At 40.9% G+C, this 15,723-nt stretch overlaps 1 protein-coding gene across 6 annotated transcripts in view; it reads right to left on the reverse strand.

Moving 5' to 3' along the window:
- The window catches only part of sobpa (sine oculis binding protein homolog (Drosophila) a), a 37,580-nt gene that overhangs the window by 21,211 nt on the left and 646 nt on the right, over window positions 1–15,723 (reverse strand). For 3 of the 6 annotated variants that reach the window (XM_088295509.1, XM_088295353.1, XM_088295276.1), the window contains exons 1-3: window positions 11,966–12,290; window positions 5,712–5,832; window positions 3,791–4,000 (exon numbers count right to left, since the gene is read on the reverse strand). In XM_088295509.1, coding sequence (XP_088151635.1) covers window positions 3,791–4,000; window positions 5,712–5,832; window positions 11,966–12,061 — 427 coding nt within the window. In that variant the 5' untranslated portion in view covers window positions 12,062–12,290. Of the gene's footprint in view, window positions 1–3,790; window positions 4,001–5,711; window positions 5,833–11,965; window positions 12,291–15,723 lie in introns of those variants that run through there. The other 3 variants (XM_088295685.1, XM_088295593.1, XM_088295431.1) reach the window with 2 other exon arrangements.

Raw genomic sequence — 15,723 nt, forward strand, 5'->3', positions numbered from 1 at the left:
TCCACCCCTTGCTGATGATTTTTTGCATCAGTTGCATTCATAATACAAATTGTAAAACAGACATTTGTAGGACAGCTGCAGTTAGGAGGATTACACAAAACAGGTTCCCACAAAACTTTGTAAAAACTTTGGAGATGCAATGGGGCGGGAATAATATTTGTACTCTGTGCATTTCATGGCATCAATGTGGAATTGAGCAGGCGTTGGTGGTACAAGGTACAACGACAGTATGTACGTACTCACACCAAGCATCAGGGAGTTGGGTTGCACTGAGTAAGCCACATGAGATTTGCTTAAAGGCGAAGTTTAACCAAAGGTTTTCTTTACAAAAATCTGTCGCGTGACTAAACACGGTGTAAATGTATCCATAATAATGCTTAGATTTCATTGATTTCACTCATTCATTGTCATCTATTCTAATCCATGTAATTGTAATGGTTGAAGATAAGATTGTTCCTCATTAGACTATTAAGTGATACTAGATTAGATTTATTTTGCATTTATTGTTATGTCCATGGTCTTGCGTTTCCAGGACGTTGTTCAAATGGCTTGACATTGCGGTCACGTCAGTCTTTTTACTTTGTTATTTAAGAGACAAGGAGGACTTTAAAGATCACCTCACAAGTTTAAAAGGGGCATTTGGATGAGTTTAACATTAGCACTTATATAATAGGTTTGTAAAAATGACATCAGTGCTAAAATTCAGCCTCCTAAAAGACTCCACAGTGATTTATGTTTTGTTTTTTGTTTTTTTTTTTTGCAATGAGATTTACAACAAATTGGCACGCCCCCTTTTGGAGCTTGGCAGGTTATTGTTTTCCGTTCTCAGCTGTCTAAATCACAGGAGGGTGGCAAGCGAGGTAATAACGCTTTCATTGTCTAAAACGGCGGCGAATCGCCACCGAAATGCAAATACACAATACTACTTGTCCACTTCAACCTGTGAAAGTATAAAAGCGTTCTGCACAATAGTTTGGATTTGATGACATCAAACGTGAGCTCATATGATCACCTCTACAAAATCAAAAATACTGTGCCAATCTCTTCTCCACTTACACAGGCTGAAGCGGACAAGAGCAAGAATGAACGACTAAAAAAGTACCGCCGACGCTACTATAAGTGAAGCCATGATGAGAAAAAAAAATCTTGAAAATCTTTGATTCTCAGTTTTTCGATTCGTGTTTTAATGAGGGACAAAAGCAGAAATTTGAATAACAAACTGCAAAGCCAAACTGCTTATTTCAAGCCTGCATGAGGTTGTGCAGGTATACCTAATGGAGCAACTAGCGAAAATACATATGTCTTTAAATCTTCCAAATGTTTTATGCCCTCATTAAAATGTATGTAGCCGCAGTGCTGCAATGTGGACAACAAATGATTCTGAAGAGACCCTCAGTGACACTGAAAAGGCTCTTTGGTGTTAAGCTGTGGCTCTGTGACCAGTGATGAGCGACAGGCTTTTAGTGCTGATGCTGTTGTGTTAAGTGAAGAAAGATCCTCTGAGAGTGTCTCGGCGTCTCCCAGTTTTCACATTATGACTATGCGGGTGTGAAGAAAAAAAAAAAAGCACAGCCATTAGTCTGTCTCCCCTCATCACATGCTGGCCACCTCTTGTTGGGATGAATGCACCTGCAGGGCCATCCCATTTGAAGTTAAAGACTAACTTGCGATTAAAAGAATCACTCCCTCAGGTTATTAAGACACCAAATGCAAAACTGATTATTTCTCCTCTGTTCGCCATCGAAATCTAAGAACCTTTATTTGTCTTTTATATGTGTTCTATTTTTGGATTCATGCCCACTGCTCATCATAAAAAAAAAAAAAATAGAAAAATACGATTGACGGTGTAAGTAAATTGCTTGGATTAAAATGAACAGGAGCAAGGGTAAATGCGGCTTCACAATGTCGTTCAGTGTCTTCATTTTCATGGAAAGACACAATTTGAGGTGGATTGTTTTTCACTGTTCTGCACCTGCCTGATACCTCGTAAAACAAGGCCATCTCAAACCATGCACATCTGCACGAGGAAGGCGTTGCACTAACAAATATTCAGACTGTCCTGATATGTGTATAAAAACCCACACTTCAAAAGAGGCTTTGTCAGATTTCGCACGGTACATGAATAATTCAGCGTATGCGTGGGGGTTGAGGAGAGAGCCGTTCGAAAGGGGGTGTTGGCCGGGTACTGGGCTTTAAGTGGCACCGCACCATCTGTTTCCCCCCTGCCATGGCAGGGACAGTGGGGACTCCTCTTCAGCGATGCCAAGGTGGCTCGTACCTTCCACAGGGCGTAACAACCTCCTGTGCGACAGCAGACGCAAGAGATAATGATGCCGCTGTCTGGTCGAAGAGTGAGGACATCTCCTTGGAGAGTTTGTGAGGCAATATTGACACTTGGAGCAGGTGGAGAACAACAAGCCGTACAGCAGGTAGCTAGCTCATTAGACACTTGTGCCTGCTGCCTGCCGCGGGAACACGGGAAAGTTTGAATGTTGATTCACTATTTTGTGGCCTCCGGCTTGCTAAGGACTGCTGTGGAATCTCTGAAGTCGGATGTCCCTGAAGCTGAACAAACTAAAAATGCGATCATCATTTTTATCAAGGAATAACTGGATGTGTTTTTCCTACAGCTTTTCCTCCACATTTGCTTTCTGTAGCTTTTCTGCAACTATTCCAAAAGATGGACGGCCATCAGCGTTGTGGAGTCTGTACATTCTTTATATTTGTGTCGGTTTTCCCTGTAATATCCCCCAGCTTCCTGCGATAGTCCAAAAGCATACAAGTTAGGTCATATGACATTCTAAATTGGGTAAATGAAGAACTTTATGTAAAGTTGGCTATGAGTAGGGTTGGTGGGTTTTGTAAACCCACAAGGCCCTCTGGTGGTCAAACGCATTTTTTACTAAATTACAATATCCATCCATTATCTGAGCCACTTTTCCTCATACGGATCGTGGGCGTACTAGAGCCTATCCTAGCCATCTTGGGGCAGTAGATGGGGTACACAAAGAAACTGGTCACCAGCCAATTACAGGGCACACAAAGACCAACAACCAAGCACGCTCAAACTTACTCTTTGGAATGTGGGAGGAAACTGGAGTTCCCAAAGAAAACCCATGCTGGCACGAGGAGAACATGCAGACGCCACACAGGAAAGCCGGCGCCAGAATCGAACCCTGCATCTATCATCTGGACGTGCTAACCAGTCGTCCATGGTGGCATCATTGTCATTATCCACACCGCTTATCCTGTACAGGGTCGCGGAAGGGTGCTGGAGCCTATCTCAGCTGACCACCACACCTTGAACTGGTCGCCAGCCAGTCACGGGGCAGACACAGACACAGTCACTGAGTTGGAAACGAACCCACGGTGTCCGCAGACCAGTCAGGCGAATGTACCACTACACCATCAGTGACAAACACACTACAATGAATCTTAATTGATATCTTTAAATGTAATGTTTCTGCGGTTGAAACGCAGCAGCAGCAGCAGGTAGCACGGACTGTGACGTCAGACTGGGTCACTGCACATGAGCACCCCTCCCCTCCCATGTTGAACTGATCCATGCGTCTATGGCATGTGAGTCGCTCGGCCTCTCAGACGGCAAACGCTAAGCAAGGATGCAGTCAAATGCACAATTGGAGTTGAAGGTTAAAACTTGAGACTTACTGGAGTCTTGCTCAAGTGATTCCATCTCTGATAAGTGGTATAGACTCGTATCCTGTAAATACCTTCTTGTTCTTATTCATGTGTTTGTGTAAACCAAACGGGTGTAAAAAGCTGTCTCTACCTGTCGGCGGCTTGATCAGTGGTGGGGGTAACACAGGGACAGTGACATGTAGGTTGCCATGTTCCTTGGTGCTGGTTGTAGAGGTGGACGGTGTGGTGGGGTGCTCTGAGATTCCGTTTCTGGAGTTTGGCAGACACTGAGAGATGTTGGTTCGATCCGGAGAGACATCTTTGTTCTGTCTTGAAGTAGGAATTTTTGCCAACATGTTTTCTGTGAGTAAAATAGAAGGAACACTGACGAGATGCTGTTCACCTCACTGCAAGTCCATTTCGACAGAGCAAATGACCTTCAAATGTGAATTATTTCAATTTGGTGCATGCCAGAATGAATAAATTGTGGGTTTTTTTCTCTCTGATATTTAGCTCTGGCCTTGAAAGTAATGTAGAGAATAAAGTGAGAACAAAAGGCTTAAAAAAAAAAGAAAACCATCCAGATGCCTGTATTTTATGCATTTTGTCCCTATTTCATTAACAAAAAGAACCTGGGTGATGAACGCGTTTTATGATTGGAGACTCACTCCTGAGGGGACAGCGCTATGCGAAATCGACACACCCGAGAGTCATAACAGACGACCATTCAAAAATCGAAAATATATTCTTGCTATTTTAAAAGTGTGGATTTAATTGCAGACACACTTGCGAGGCCATTTTCAAGACGGACCTTTAAAGAGAAGCGAGGTCGTCCAACACACACTTACTACTGTGTAAGTGTGTTTCTGAATATCATTCCTCCAGCCGTGGTGTCATAAATGATGACATGAGGGGGAATTATTCAAGTAGGACTGAGTAGGACTTCACTGAAGGCCCAGTTGTGAAATGCACGGTCCGCCACTGCTTAAAAGTGATATTCTCAATCTCTTTTAGCGCATGCAAATCTTCGAGCAAGGCGACATCAAGCTCTAACACCCAAACAAAACTCTCCATTAAAAACCCCAAAAGCAAAATATATATATATACACACACACACACACACACACACACACATATATATATATATATATATATATATATAGCATGAAAAAACACAATATTCAATTGATCAAAAGAGCCATACAACAAAGCCAGATTCCAGGACCTAGTCAAAAAAGAGCAGGATTGAAGAATGGAGAGCGAGAAGGCTGGCAAAGCGAAGTGTTTTTACTTGGTTACAGCAGTTGAATTGTGAACCAAGATAGAAATTGCATTTAGCATTAGCACACATTTCGGCACAAACACTGGCCACCTGATTGACTCGCAATGGTCATGCTTTTTTGTTCTGCCAGAGAAGAAGGAGGAACTCATCTTCTCTGTTGTGGTATGGCATGAATGAAGCAGCTATATTTATAATATCCCCGAATCAAACTCACACCACAAACGCGAGGCCAATTGTCATTTCACCTGCGGAGTGAACGTTGCATAAGGGAAAGCAATGTGCTTTGGTTAAATACACAGCGTGTAATTCTTTTTTTTTATGTTTCGTTAGACAGTAAACTGCGGCTGGAAGTGGCAATAAACAGCTTGAAGCCTCCTGTTTATAGAATCTTTCACTTGTATTTGGCAAATTGCTGCTTGTCGCGACGTGAGTTCAGTTCAATCAGATTTCAATTTTGCCTCAGAGGGGCCCTCGTTTACATCGGCATTTTCTGTCCTCTGATTGGTTAATCACAGCAACAATTGTAATGGTCCGACTTCAACTCACAAAATTGCAATCTACACAAATTAATACAGTGAAATTTATAATCAGCATTGTTTGCATCATTTATGTTTTTTTCCCCTTATTAGCTAAATATTGATTCTCGACTGTTTCAGACGATGGCACAGTTGCTGTTAAATTGCGTTTCTGTTAAATGTTGATGGTTCCAATAATTGGACCAGCCATTGTAGTTTACAGTACATTTCAATGAAATGAATGTGCGTCTCTCATATGTATTAGTGTCTTGCACCTTTCAGGATGGAGATGTGCTGCGGCGTTTCGCCTATATCCAAGTTGTCCGAATCTCTCAGCTCCACTTTGTCGTAGCCATACCACCCCAGCAGCTCATTCATGGTGTTCTCAGCAAAACTCTGCATAAACACAAAATGGTAATAAGCAGTGTCACAATTTGTCAATTTGCAGGGTGTGTAACAAAATATAAAGCACCATGTCCGAAATTGCAATAGCAACGATTATTGAAAGAAAAGAAAACAAGCCAAATTGTGGTATTGATGTTTAAAATATAAAGAATATGTAAGGAAAAAATCAAGTCCAGTGAACACCGTCAAACGTATTGGGCCAAAGCAAAGCTATAAAGCAGGCATCAACAAATGGCGGACCGCGGTCCGGATCCGGACCGCGCGATGGTTCGGACCGGACCCATGGCCAATCTATAATGAATTTTTTTCAGGGCGCATTCACAAACGTTGGCGCAGTAATTCTAGTAAATACGGAAAAGGCGTCACTTATTTGAGCCAATCAAATCTTTTGTTTACGATCCACTGACCGGAAGAGAGTGCTGCTGACAGTATGCCTTGCTAAAAAGTTAGCGAGGTCGATGCGTGTTGTTTTAAATGAATGGACGGAGAAATTTAGTTTCGTTCTGGCCGCAGCCGATTCAAAACCAGAGTGCATCATATGCTCCGAAACCGTCGCAACATTGCGAAGCGCCACAACGAAACAAAGCACCGCCCTTTTGTGCACAGTTATCCGCTGACGTTTGAGGTGAGCGCAGGCAAAAACATCGAACTTCGAGTGCAGTACAACAGATTTGTACATTTTCGTTTACATCCCAGCGGCATGCAAACGAATATTCAGTAAAAGTATCATGGATTTTGGGGAAACATAAAAAAAACGTTCAAGTGATGGGGAAGTTGTGAAGGAGTGCTTAAATGTGGTTGCACAAACATTATTTAAAGGAAAACACAAAGCCCAGATGTGTGAAATAATCTACCAAATCCCAATGGCCCTGACTCCGTTCCAACCCAGATTTAAGTCACTGGCAGGGCAGTCACAAACTCATTTTTCTCATTAAGAGAAGTTAAAAAAATATTCAAAAGAAAAGGTGGTGACAAAGCTTTTGATGAGGACAGCCATTTTTATTGATTGTGTACTGAAGATGTTGACCTGTTTTACTTGGATAATTAGGATTTCCATTTTTTTAGGCTGATAACTCTTGGATTTAAGAAAAAAAGGTAAAAGATGTTAACTCAATGCTTAGCACTTGATATATTTCTGCAGGAGATATTTTACAGTTTTTTTTCTGGAAGTGGCACCCTTAAATTCCTGGAGCCACATTTTCTTGAATGTGAAATAAACGCCTTATATTTGTTTGACTGGCAAAGGTGTTTAATGGGAACATTGCTAAATATTTAGTATATAAGTGCGCTCTGTTGAAAATGACTAAATATTGAAACTATATAAAAATGTGAACATAGGCTAGACTTTAAGGGAAGTTGGACTTTGGTTCGGACCTTTTAATTGGAAGAAATTTTAGTCGTGGACCTCTGTGACTTTTAATTGAATACCTCTGCTATACAGGAACCAATATACAGTAGATACATTTCCAGTATTTGCACAATTTCATTATGCCATTAATATGATTAGGGTGTTTTAAAAGCATGTTACAAGAAAGTGAAGTTTCTCCTCAGTTTGTCTTGTATCTATGATGAGCTGCGCTAAATTTAGAGCTGTTATTAAATACAAAGCTTTTCCAATTTTGAGTCAGAGCATTGTTAATGACCACTGACAGTACTCATTGATCTGTATTGATATAAAATCCCTCAACGGTGGCTTGGACAAAGGGTGGATGAGACGTGAAGGTAAGCCACAGTCCAAGTCACAAAAAGATGATGTTATACTTGGAGCATCCCATTGATGAACATTCAGTGACTTACTAGTCGTTTCTAAGTAGGGTACTATTTGCAACATCAAATAGCTTTTCTAATGTGATGACCTTCATGATTGCAAAACGTGAAAAAGAAGAGATTTTCTGAAGGCAGTTCTAAACACAAAGTGCATCCCTTCCCTTCTGACATCAAGTACCTACCCGCCCTAATGAATCCGAACAAAAAGATGACCAGGAATTGTGATAATGCAGCGGCGCAAGAGAAAAACAAACAGTGCAATCTGATGAGGTGTCCTTCTTGAACTGGAGTTGCCATTGATCAGTATTAAGACCAAAGTTACCATGTGAGTGTCCAATTGCACACTGTCAAGCGCCACCACAGCATCAAATCAATGCGTTCCATTGAACAAAAAGAGTGGCAGTCACATTAAATATAAAACAAAACAGTGGAAAGGAGAAGGAAAACATCTTTTTCTTTCGGTGTCTCACAGCACCGTGTCCCTTGTGTCACCCCACAATTTGAAGAAAGTGGGAGGATTATAACGAGTGCCATCTAATCCTGTTTGGCGTCTCAAAAAACAGAAGGACAAATTTAAGTTCTGGGCAGCTACAGCGGAAGGAAATGCTATGATCTGATCACCGACAGCTTTAGAATACTATGCACGTATACTATGCATATATATAGATATATATATATATATATATATTAGGGCTGTCAAAATTAAAGCATTAACTCAGGTGATTAATCCAAAAATTGTAACTCAGTTAAATATTTTAACTCAGTTTGATTTACTTCAAAAATAATTTGCATACTTTGCAAATATTGGCCCTTATTAGCTATACATCTCAGAACAAAACACCGTGTTCAAGTTACCACTGGGCCTTTCCAAACCAACACTGCTGGATTGTGGTGCTTGTGGACAGTTTTGAGAAATGCTTCGTAGAAAAATGTCTGAAAAGATGTCTCCATTCAGAGCATATTTAAGAATCAAAGAAAGATTTTAGAACAGTCTTTGAATTAATATACTTCATATTTGGTGATTTTGCATCGATTCCAAGATATTATTCAAGTAAATATCTGTTACAAGCTTCGCAAAAAATAGTAGTTGACAAATGTGATTAATCGCAATTAATCATGGATTTTTTGTGATTAATCAGTTACAAAAATTAATCACTTGACAGCACTAGTATATATATATATATATATATATATATATATATATATATATATATATACGGTAATGAGTCTGGAAATGTATTGAAATTACATGAAATTCATCTTAGACAATCTGTGCATGAAATATGTAATTGAAAGTTTAACACGGTTTGATATATATATATATATATATATATATATATATATATATATATATATATATATATTAGGCACTCACTATTGCAATACTTTCTGAGATGGGTGGACATGATGCACAGCAGGGGGCGCAAAGCAAGAATTCCATACAGTAAGACCCAAGCCCAGATGTGAACACAAGATACTTCCTATTGTCAAGTGAGGCGACCAGTATTCTTCAGCCCTGACATGAAATTCCTTGACTCTTACTCATTTGATTTTGAATTGTGACAACATTGAATGACCGCTGGGTGTGATATTAATTTGGGTATGTATTGGCTTTGTTTCTAAACCAACCAATGTGTGATATAGAACTGCAAAATATACATGAAAAATCAAGCAATCAATCAATCAACTCATAAAAATGCTGCAATTGTCCACATACATGGCATCAAACAGTGAGTCTTGAAGCACTTTCCGAATGAAGCTGGTCCATGCTTCTTCTCACCATAAGGGAACAAACGCAACTCCTGAAGTTTTTATTTCAGTTTTTCAGAAAATGAAGAGAATAACATTCGTCAGTTGTCCATGTAGATGAACTGCACAAATGTATGTATTTGGAATATTTTCAGGAGCAGATCATTAAAAAAAGAAAATCTAAATCCAGCGGGCTTCTCTTGTATCTTTACTCTGCCGGACGAACAATATAGCCAGTATGGCGGACAGCGGACAAAAACCAGAGCAGCAACCAGAACACCATGATAGAATTCCCAATTCCACATGCAAACTTTCAATTTTGCGATGCCTCGTCCACTTTTCCACTCTCTACTTTCTCTACGCTCTCGCTCTCTGCTTTCATTTCCCTCTCCTTTGCTTGATATCTGATCCGCTGGAGACACTCAGGTTACAGTTTTTACAGTTTAGCCAGACCCGTGCTCCATACATTCCTTTCTCCCCTTTCCTCTCCTCTCCTCTCCCCTCCATGCCCACTCCTTCTTCCCCGTGATTACTCACCAGAGCTTACCTAGCCATTGCACACATTAAGCTGCAGCCAGATGAAGGAAACACTGTCAGACTGTTAAAAGATTTCCAGTGGAGTGCTCACAAGGGAACATTGTGTATTTGTGTATGCTCATGTTTTTTTTTTTCCCTCCAGCTTTGGACTAACATATTAAAGATGAAATCATGAACAAATATAGAATACAAAATGTTCTGACTTTCTTTTGCAATTGTATTTTGGATGGGACGATTAACATTTCATACAGCATTTTAAAAAAAGAAAAATTCTGTCTGTTTGTGTGAGCCTGTTTGTCTCATTTAAAAAAAATTCCAGGTTAAGTGAACTACACTTGAACGCGTCTTGTCTTTGAAGAAGTGTTTTGACACCTGAACCACATCTATTTAATACAACTTATTGTAATGACAACACTGCTGGAGTGTGTGTTTTCTCTACACCTCACCCCTGCAGCACCGTCTGCTAATTACTTGCTCAATTTATTACATACTGAAGCTGAATCTTATTAATTTGAATGGTTGGAGTGCAAGGATTGTGGAATGAATCTGCCGTTACAAATGGCAGTGATGAGGATAAACTAACCTGAGTTCTGCTGGAGCAAAAATCTGCTCTGACCAGAAATATACAGTAAAAGGGTCCTAATTCATGGAAAACACACACACACACACACCAAAAAAGTAAGTTGGCCTACATCCCAAAACAAGATACATCATTTCAAGTAGAGGACTGAATTCATCTACTTAAAAAAAATCACACATACAGGTAAGTATTTATTGAATAGTGCTTATTGTTGTGGCTTGCCGTGCTGTAGAACTGTTGTGCATTATACTGACAGCTGTTCATGATGTTTTGAGTCACGGTAATGAGACTGGAAATGTATTGAAATTACATGAAATTAATCTGAGACAATCTGTGCATGAAATATGTAATTGAAAGTTTAACACGGTTTGATATATATATATGTATATATATATATATATATATATATATATATATGTATGTATGTATATCGGTAATAACCATGACATTGAATAAAAAATACATCCATCCATACGAGATCAGATTTGAAAAGAACGAATCGTTTTACAGTGACAGAGAGGATGCTGTGACACATGGATACTTTTCAATTCCAACTGGATGGGTCCGAATACATAAAGGGTTGTTTCAGGTCTCGCTAAAGCAAACCAATTCCTGGCAATCCAAAACGAAAATTCTGCAATTACCCTCGTGTAATCGTCAACATACCCACCGAGAGCAGCGTTTCGAACGTGATTGGCCGAAACGTGAACAAACAATGCCGAGATAGGAGACAAAGCGACATACAGAACATCTGCCGTCAAAAGCCGTGATCACTTTCTTTCTCCTCGATTAACCGCACTGTGTTCAAATATATAGTGTATTGGACAAAAGCCGCCAATGGAAACAACGTGTTTTGGGGAGCTAACCTTGCAGGCCCAACACGGAAGACAATGTGTTCTTGTCGAGTGCGTAAAGCTGACAGCAGAGGCACATCTGGATCACACGCCTCTGGGCAATCGGGCAGCACACACGCATACAAACGCACGCGCCTTCACTCAGCCGACTAAAGCACGTAAACGTAGCACAAGGAGGCGAGTATTTCCCCCATTGATTTGTACTAATTATGCGCACAGGATGCTCTCCTTGTAGCGTTTATACTAATAATAGAGTGGAGTCGCGCGGTGCCTTCAAGGCGCACGGGATTTTCTATAAACAATTCATTAAAGATGTATTAAAACACGGGCGGCAATAGTCACGTAACAAAGCGATGGAAACACGCGCTTGGTAATTGTCTTGCTTTCAAACTAATTAAAATCCCAAGTGATCGTATAATGGTGGCTATGTCGCGCCGATACATGGTGTAGTGGGGTGCAGGACTGGAGGAACTTCGGTAATTCCCCCCCAAAATTACAACACATTTTAAGTTAGTCTCGCATGCCACATAATATTACACTTGGGTGCATAATTTACAGTTTCAGGGCCACTGGTGCTTTAACAGGCGCATGCTCCTCTCATGCACTTCACCGTAAACACAGCATGCAGATCCGTTACCTTCATCTCTTCATTAATCTCCCTTTTCACCGGGTGAGCTGGTTTTCGGCTTCTTTTATTTTCCGGAGGTCTGCCCTCTTTTTCCATCTCTGCCATGTTTTCTCGCTGATACTTCAGTCAATATTTGCAGTGGGGGGTGGTGGGGGGGGGTGTAAGCAGCGGGGACGGGAGGCAGCTCTTTACAGTCGCCAGACGGCGGATGTCTTGCAGCTTCTGAGTGGCCCGTTTGAAGCTGGTGATGCCGCCGAGGGCGCTCCGTGCCGGGCTATGTCTGCCATCTTCTGCCCGTCCCCTGCGAGGTCCGAGCACCGCTGTTGTGCCGCCTCTATCCAAGAGTCAAAGGAGAGGTTGAGCGAGGGGGGAAAGGAGACAGGGGGAGGGGCCTATGCTGAAACATTATATGACGTGTTGATGATTTGAGCTGGACGGTGTCTTCTCAGCTTCCCATGGAGCGCAATCTGTGCAGTCGCAGCCTTTCAGTGCAACTGGCTCAGCTTGGGGGGATTCTGCAAGAGGCAAACAGGTGCCCTCACAACCGTCCAACCTCTCCATACACTATTGTGACAGCAGCGTGACTACTTAAACTGCTGCTCGAGACATTTTGGAACGCTGCCTGGCTGGAAGTTGTACTTCACTACCTTTTGACAAAGCTTGCTCAAGTGCGCTCCAAAGGGCCTAAATTCTAATACAGTACCTTGACTACTTACAATTTCATGGCCATTTTGGCAACTCAATTTACTCCAATATGAAATCAGTGCTCCCCACTGAAATGAATTGAAATGTCATTAATTTATTCAGTACCCCAAAACCTCCATAATCTATTGTTATATATTTATCCATCCATCAACTGTAACACAATTCCTCACTACGGTCGCAGGTGTACTGCCGCCATTCCCAGCTAACTTCACACAAGAGGCGCGGGGTACATCCTGAATTGGTTGCCTGTCAATCACAGAACACAAATAGAAGAACAAATATTCACACATAAACCGACAATTTTGACCATTGGTGCCCAAGTCTGGCCCTCGAGAGCCCGTTCACAGCCTAATTTATGTGTCTCTCTTCCAACACTCCTGATTGAATGATATGCAGAATAAATGTTCTCACATTTCATTACAGGAGCGCTTCTCTTTTTTTTCTTTTTTTTTTAATGAATTTATTTTAGTTTGAAGACAAGGAAATATAGTTTGCTGTTATACATAAAGGGGATTTTTAGAAATAAAAACTACTGATTATGTAAAAAATAAAAACAATTGTTGCTTTATTTTATTGTCATTTTTTCAATTGCTTCAGGTCGCTGGGATTAATGTTCAAACCAAAAAAAAATGCTCCACAAAATGTAAAAGTTGTCCCTCAAATGAAGTCTTAAATGTGCAAAACTGCTCCAAAATGATTTAGAGCCTTGACAACTATTCAATTTCAATCTTTCAATGTATGCAGCCTATTCACCTTTGTATTTTGTGTTTTTTATTTACATTATTGCTTTCAATAAAGCTTAAAATAAATCTGTAAGATGGTGGATATGGGTTTTGGCCCATCGTAGCTGCTTGCGAGTATTTTCGGTTGCATGGTGGACGACTGGTTAGCACGATGGCCTTACAGCACAGTAGTGCAGGGTTTGATTACGGCTACGGCCTTCCTGTGTGGAGTTTGCATGTTCTCCCCATGCCTGCCTGGGTTTTCTCCGGGTACTTTCTCCTACAATCCAAAAACATGCATGATTGGTTGATTGAACACTCTAAATTGGCCCTGGGTGTGATTGCGAGTGTGAATGTTTGTTTGTCTTTATGTACGGGCAACCAGTTTAGGCTGCACCCCGCCTATACTGCCCGAAGACAGTTGGGTTAAGCTCCAGCACCCCCGCAACCCTACCCGCAATGTTTCTACTGTGACGCGTTAACATGTCCGCCTCACAGTGCAGTGGTCGTTCAAATCCGGCTCCGGTCCCTATGTGGAGTTTGCATGTTGCCCCCGTGTCTGCAAGGGTTTTCTTCGGGTACTCCGGTTTCCTCCCACATTCCAAAAACATGCATGGTAAGTTGATTGAACGCTCTAAATTGTCCCTAGGTGTGATTGTGAGCGTGAGTAATTGTTTGTATTTGTGTTCCCTGCGATTGGCTGGCAGCCAGTCCAGGTTGTACCCTGCCTAATGCCTGAAGATGGCAGGGATAAGCTCTAGCACACCCGCGACCCTCGTGTGGATAACCAGATCAGACAATGGATGGATGGATGTTATTACTGTTTAATAAAGTTCATTGCCAACAGTAGTATGTAAAGCCTGCTCCTAAATTGAGTCTTGGGTCATAAAACAAGCACAAAAATAATAACAAATGAACAAAGCTGTTTATTTTTTTTTTGTCCAGTCTTATTTCAGCGTCTTTTCACTGTCATGTCAATTTAATCTGCCTGAGGCCTTCAGAATGATCTAGTCGCTAGTGCTAGCCAATGTAATTTAAAGCAATGATTCTGCATCGCATTAGAGTGAGATCGTCAGGTGTACCGTGGGAAATGATCACATTTCCCTGAATTGGTCTGAAGCTTTGTTCATCTATCTATGCCAGCAACGTATAGTGGCAGGCAAAACTATTAAAAGCTCTTCCACTAGATGGCAGAAGATACATAGTTACCCGGTGAATCATTTCATTTCATTCATTCATTTTCATCTATTAATTTATTTAAGGTGAGGGCAACAAGATAACCAACACATAATTTTCCCATCATAACTTAAGACCCAGCCTGAAAAGGAGTCGGATGAAGAGAGCTTATTTAGTCCTACCCCTATTCCCATTACGGTTTTACCCATTTTTTTGAGACGTTTCTCAAATCAGAATTGAATTTCTCAAAACTAATTTTCACATCATTGTGTAAGTAAAAAATGTTTCTCATTTCTTAGAACAAGGTGTCAATGCTTTGGCACATCCATGCAAATGATTATTTACCATTCTCTTACATTATCAACTGCGTATGTCATGTCATGTCATTATCCACACCGCTTATCCTGTACAGGGTCGCGGGAGGGTGCTGGAGCCTATCGCAGCTGACTACGGGCGAAAGGCGCACTACACCCTGAACTGGTCGCCAGCCAGTCACAGGGCAGACATAGACACCATCACTGAGTGGGAACTGAACCCACGCTGCCCGCACACAACTCAGGCGAGTGTACCACTACATCATCAGTGATTGCGTATGTCATGTTGATCCAAATTTTCATCGAGGTTTTCAGTAAAATTGTCTCATAACATTTCACAAAATGTCGGCATTAGTTCATCATATAAATCCTTACATGCAAAATGGCTGAACAAGTTGTCATAATGTGTTTGAGCAAAACCAGTTTTCTTAAATAGCTCATAGAAAGCGATGATAATAATTGTGAAGTGGATGAGAATTTGTGGCTGAAATGAAGTATAGGAGGTCTGTACTGTAATTCCAGCAGCGGTTGCATGTACAATTTTCTTTCAGGAGATTGTTTCATGTTCACTTTTAGACTTTTTTTGTGCTATGCAGCGCGTTGGTTTCCTTCCTGTATCATAATGTGGTGGTTTGTGAACATATTACTGTGCATACAGAAAAACACCGGTGTCGTGCGGAATCTTTGTACCTCCAAAATCAGCACTTTTCATGAGATCCCCAAAACGTCACTTGTGTTCAACCATTAACATGGCATCATTAAAGAAAGCCAGTAATTTTCAAAATGTTAGATTGGTCATCCATTTGTTACAATGATACATCCACATACTCAAATGTTTAACTTTCAATAT

This window comes from Idiotropiscis lumnitzeri, chromosome 1, assembly GCF_059441095.1.
Source record: "Idiotropiscis lumnitzeri isolate Australia: NSW breed Sydney's pygmy pipehorse chromosome 1, RoL_Ilum_1.0, whole genome shotgun sequence".
NCBI classification, from domain to species: domain Eukaryota; kingdom Metazoa; phylum Chordata; class Actinopteri; order Syngnathiformes; family Syngnathidae; genus Idiotropiscis; species Idiotropiscis lumnitzeri.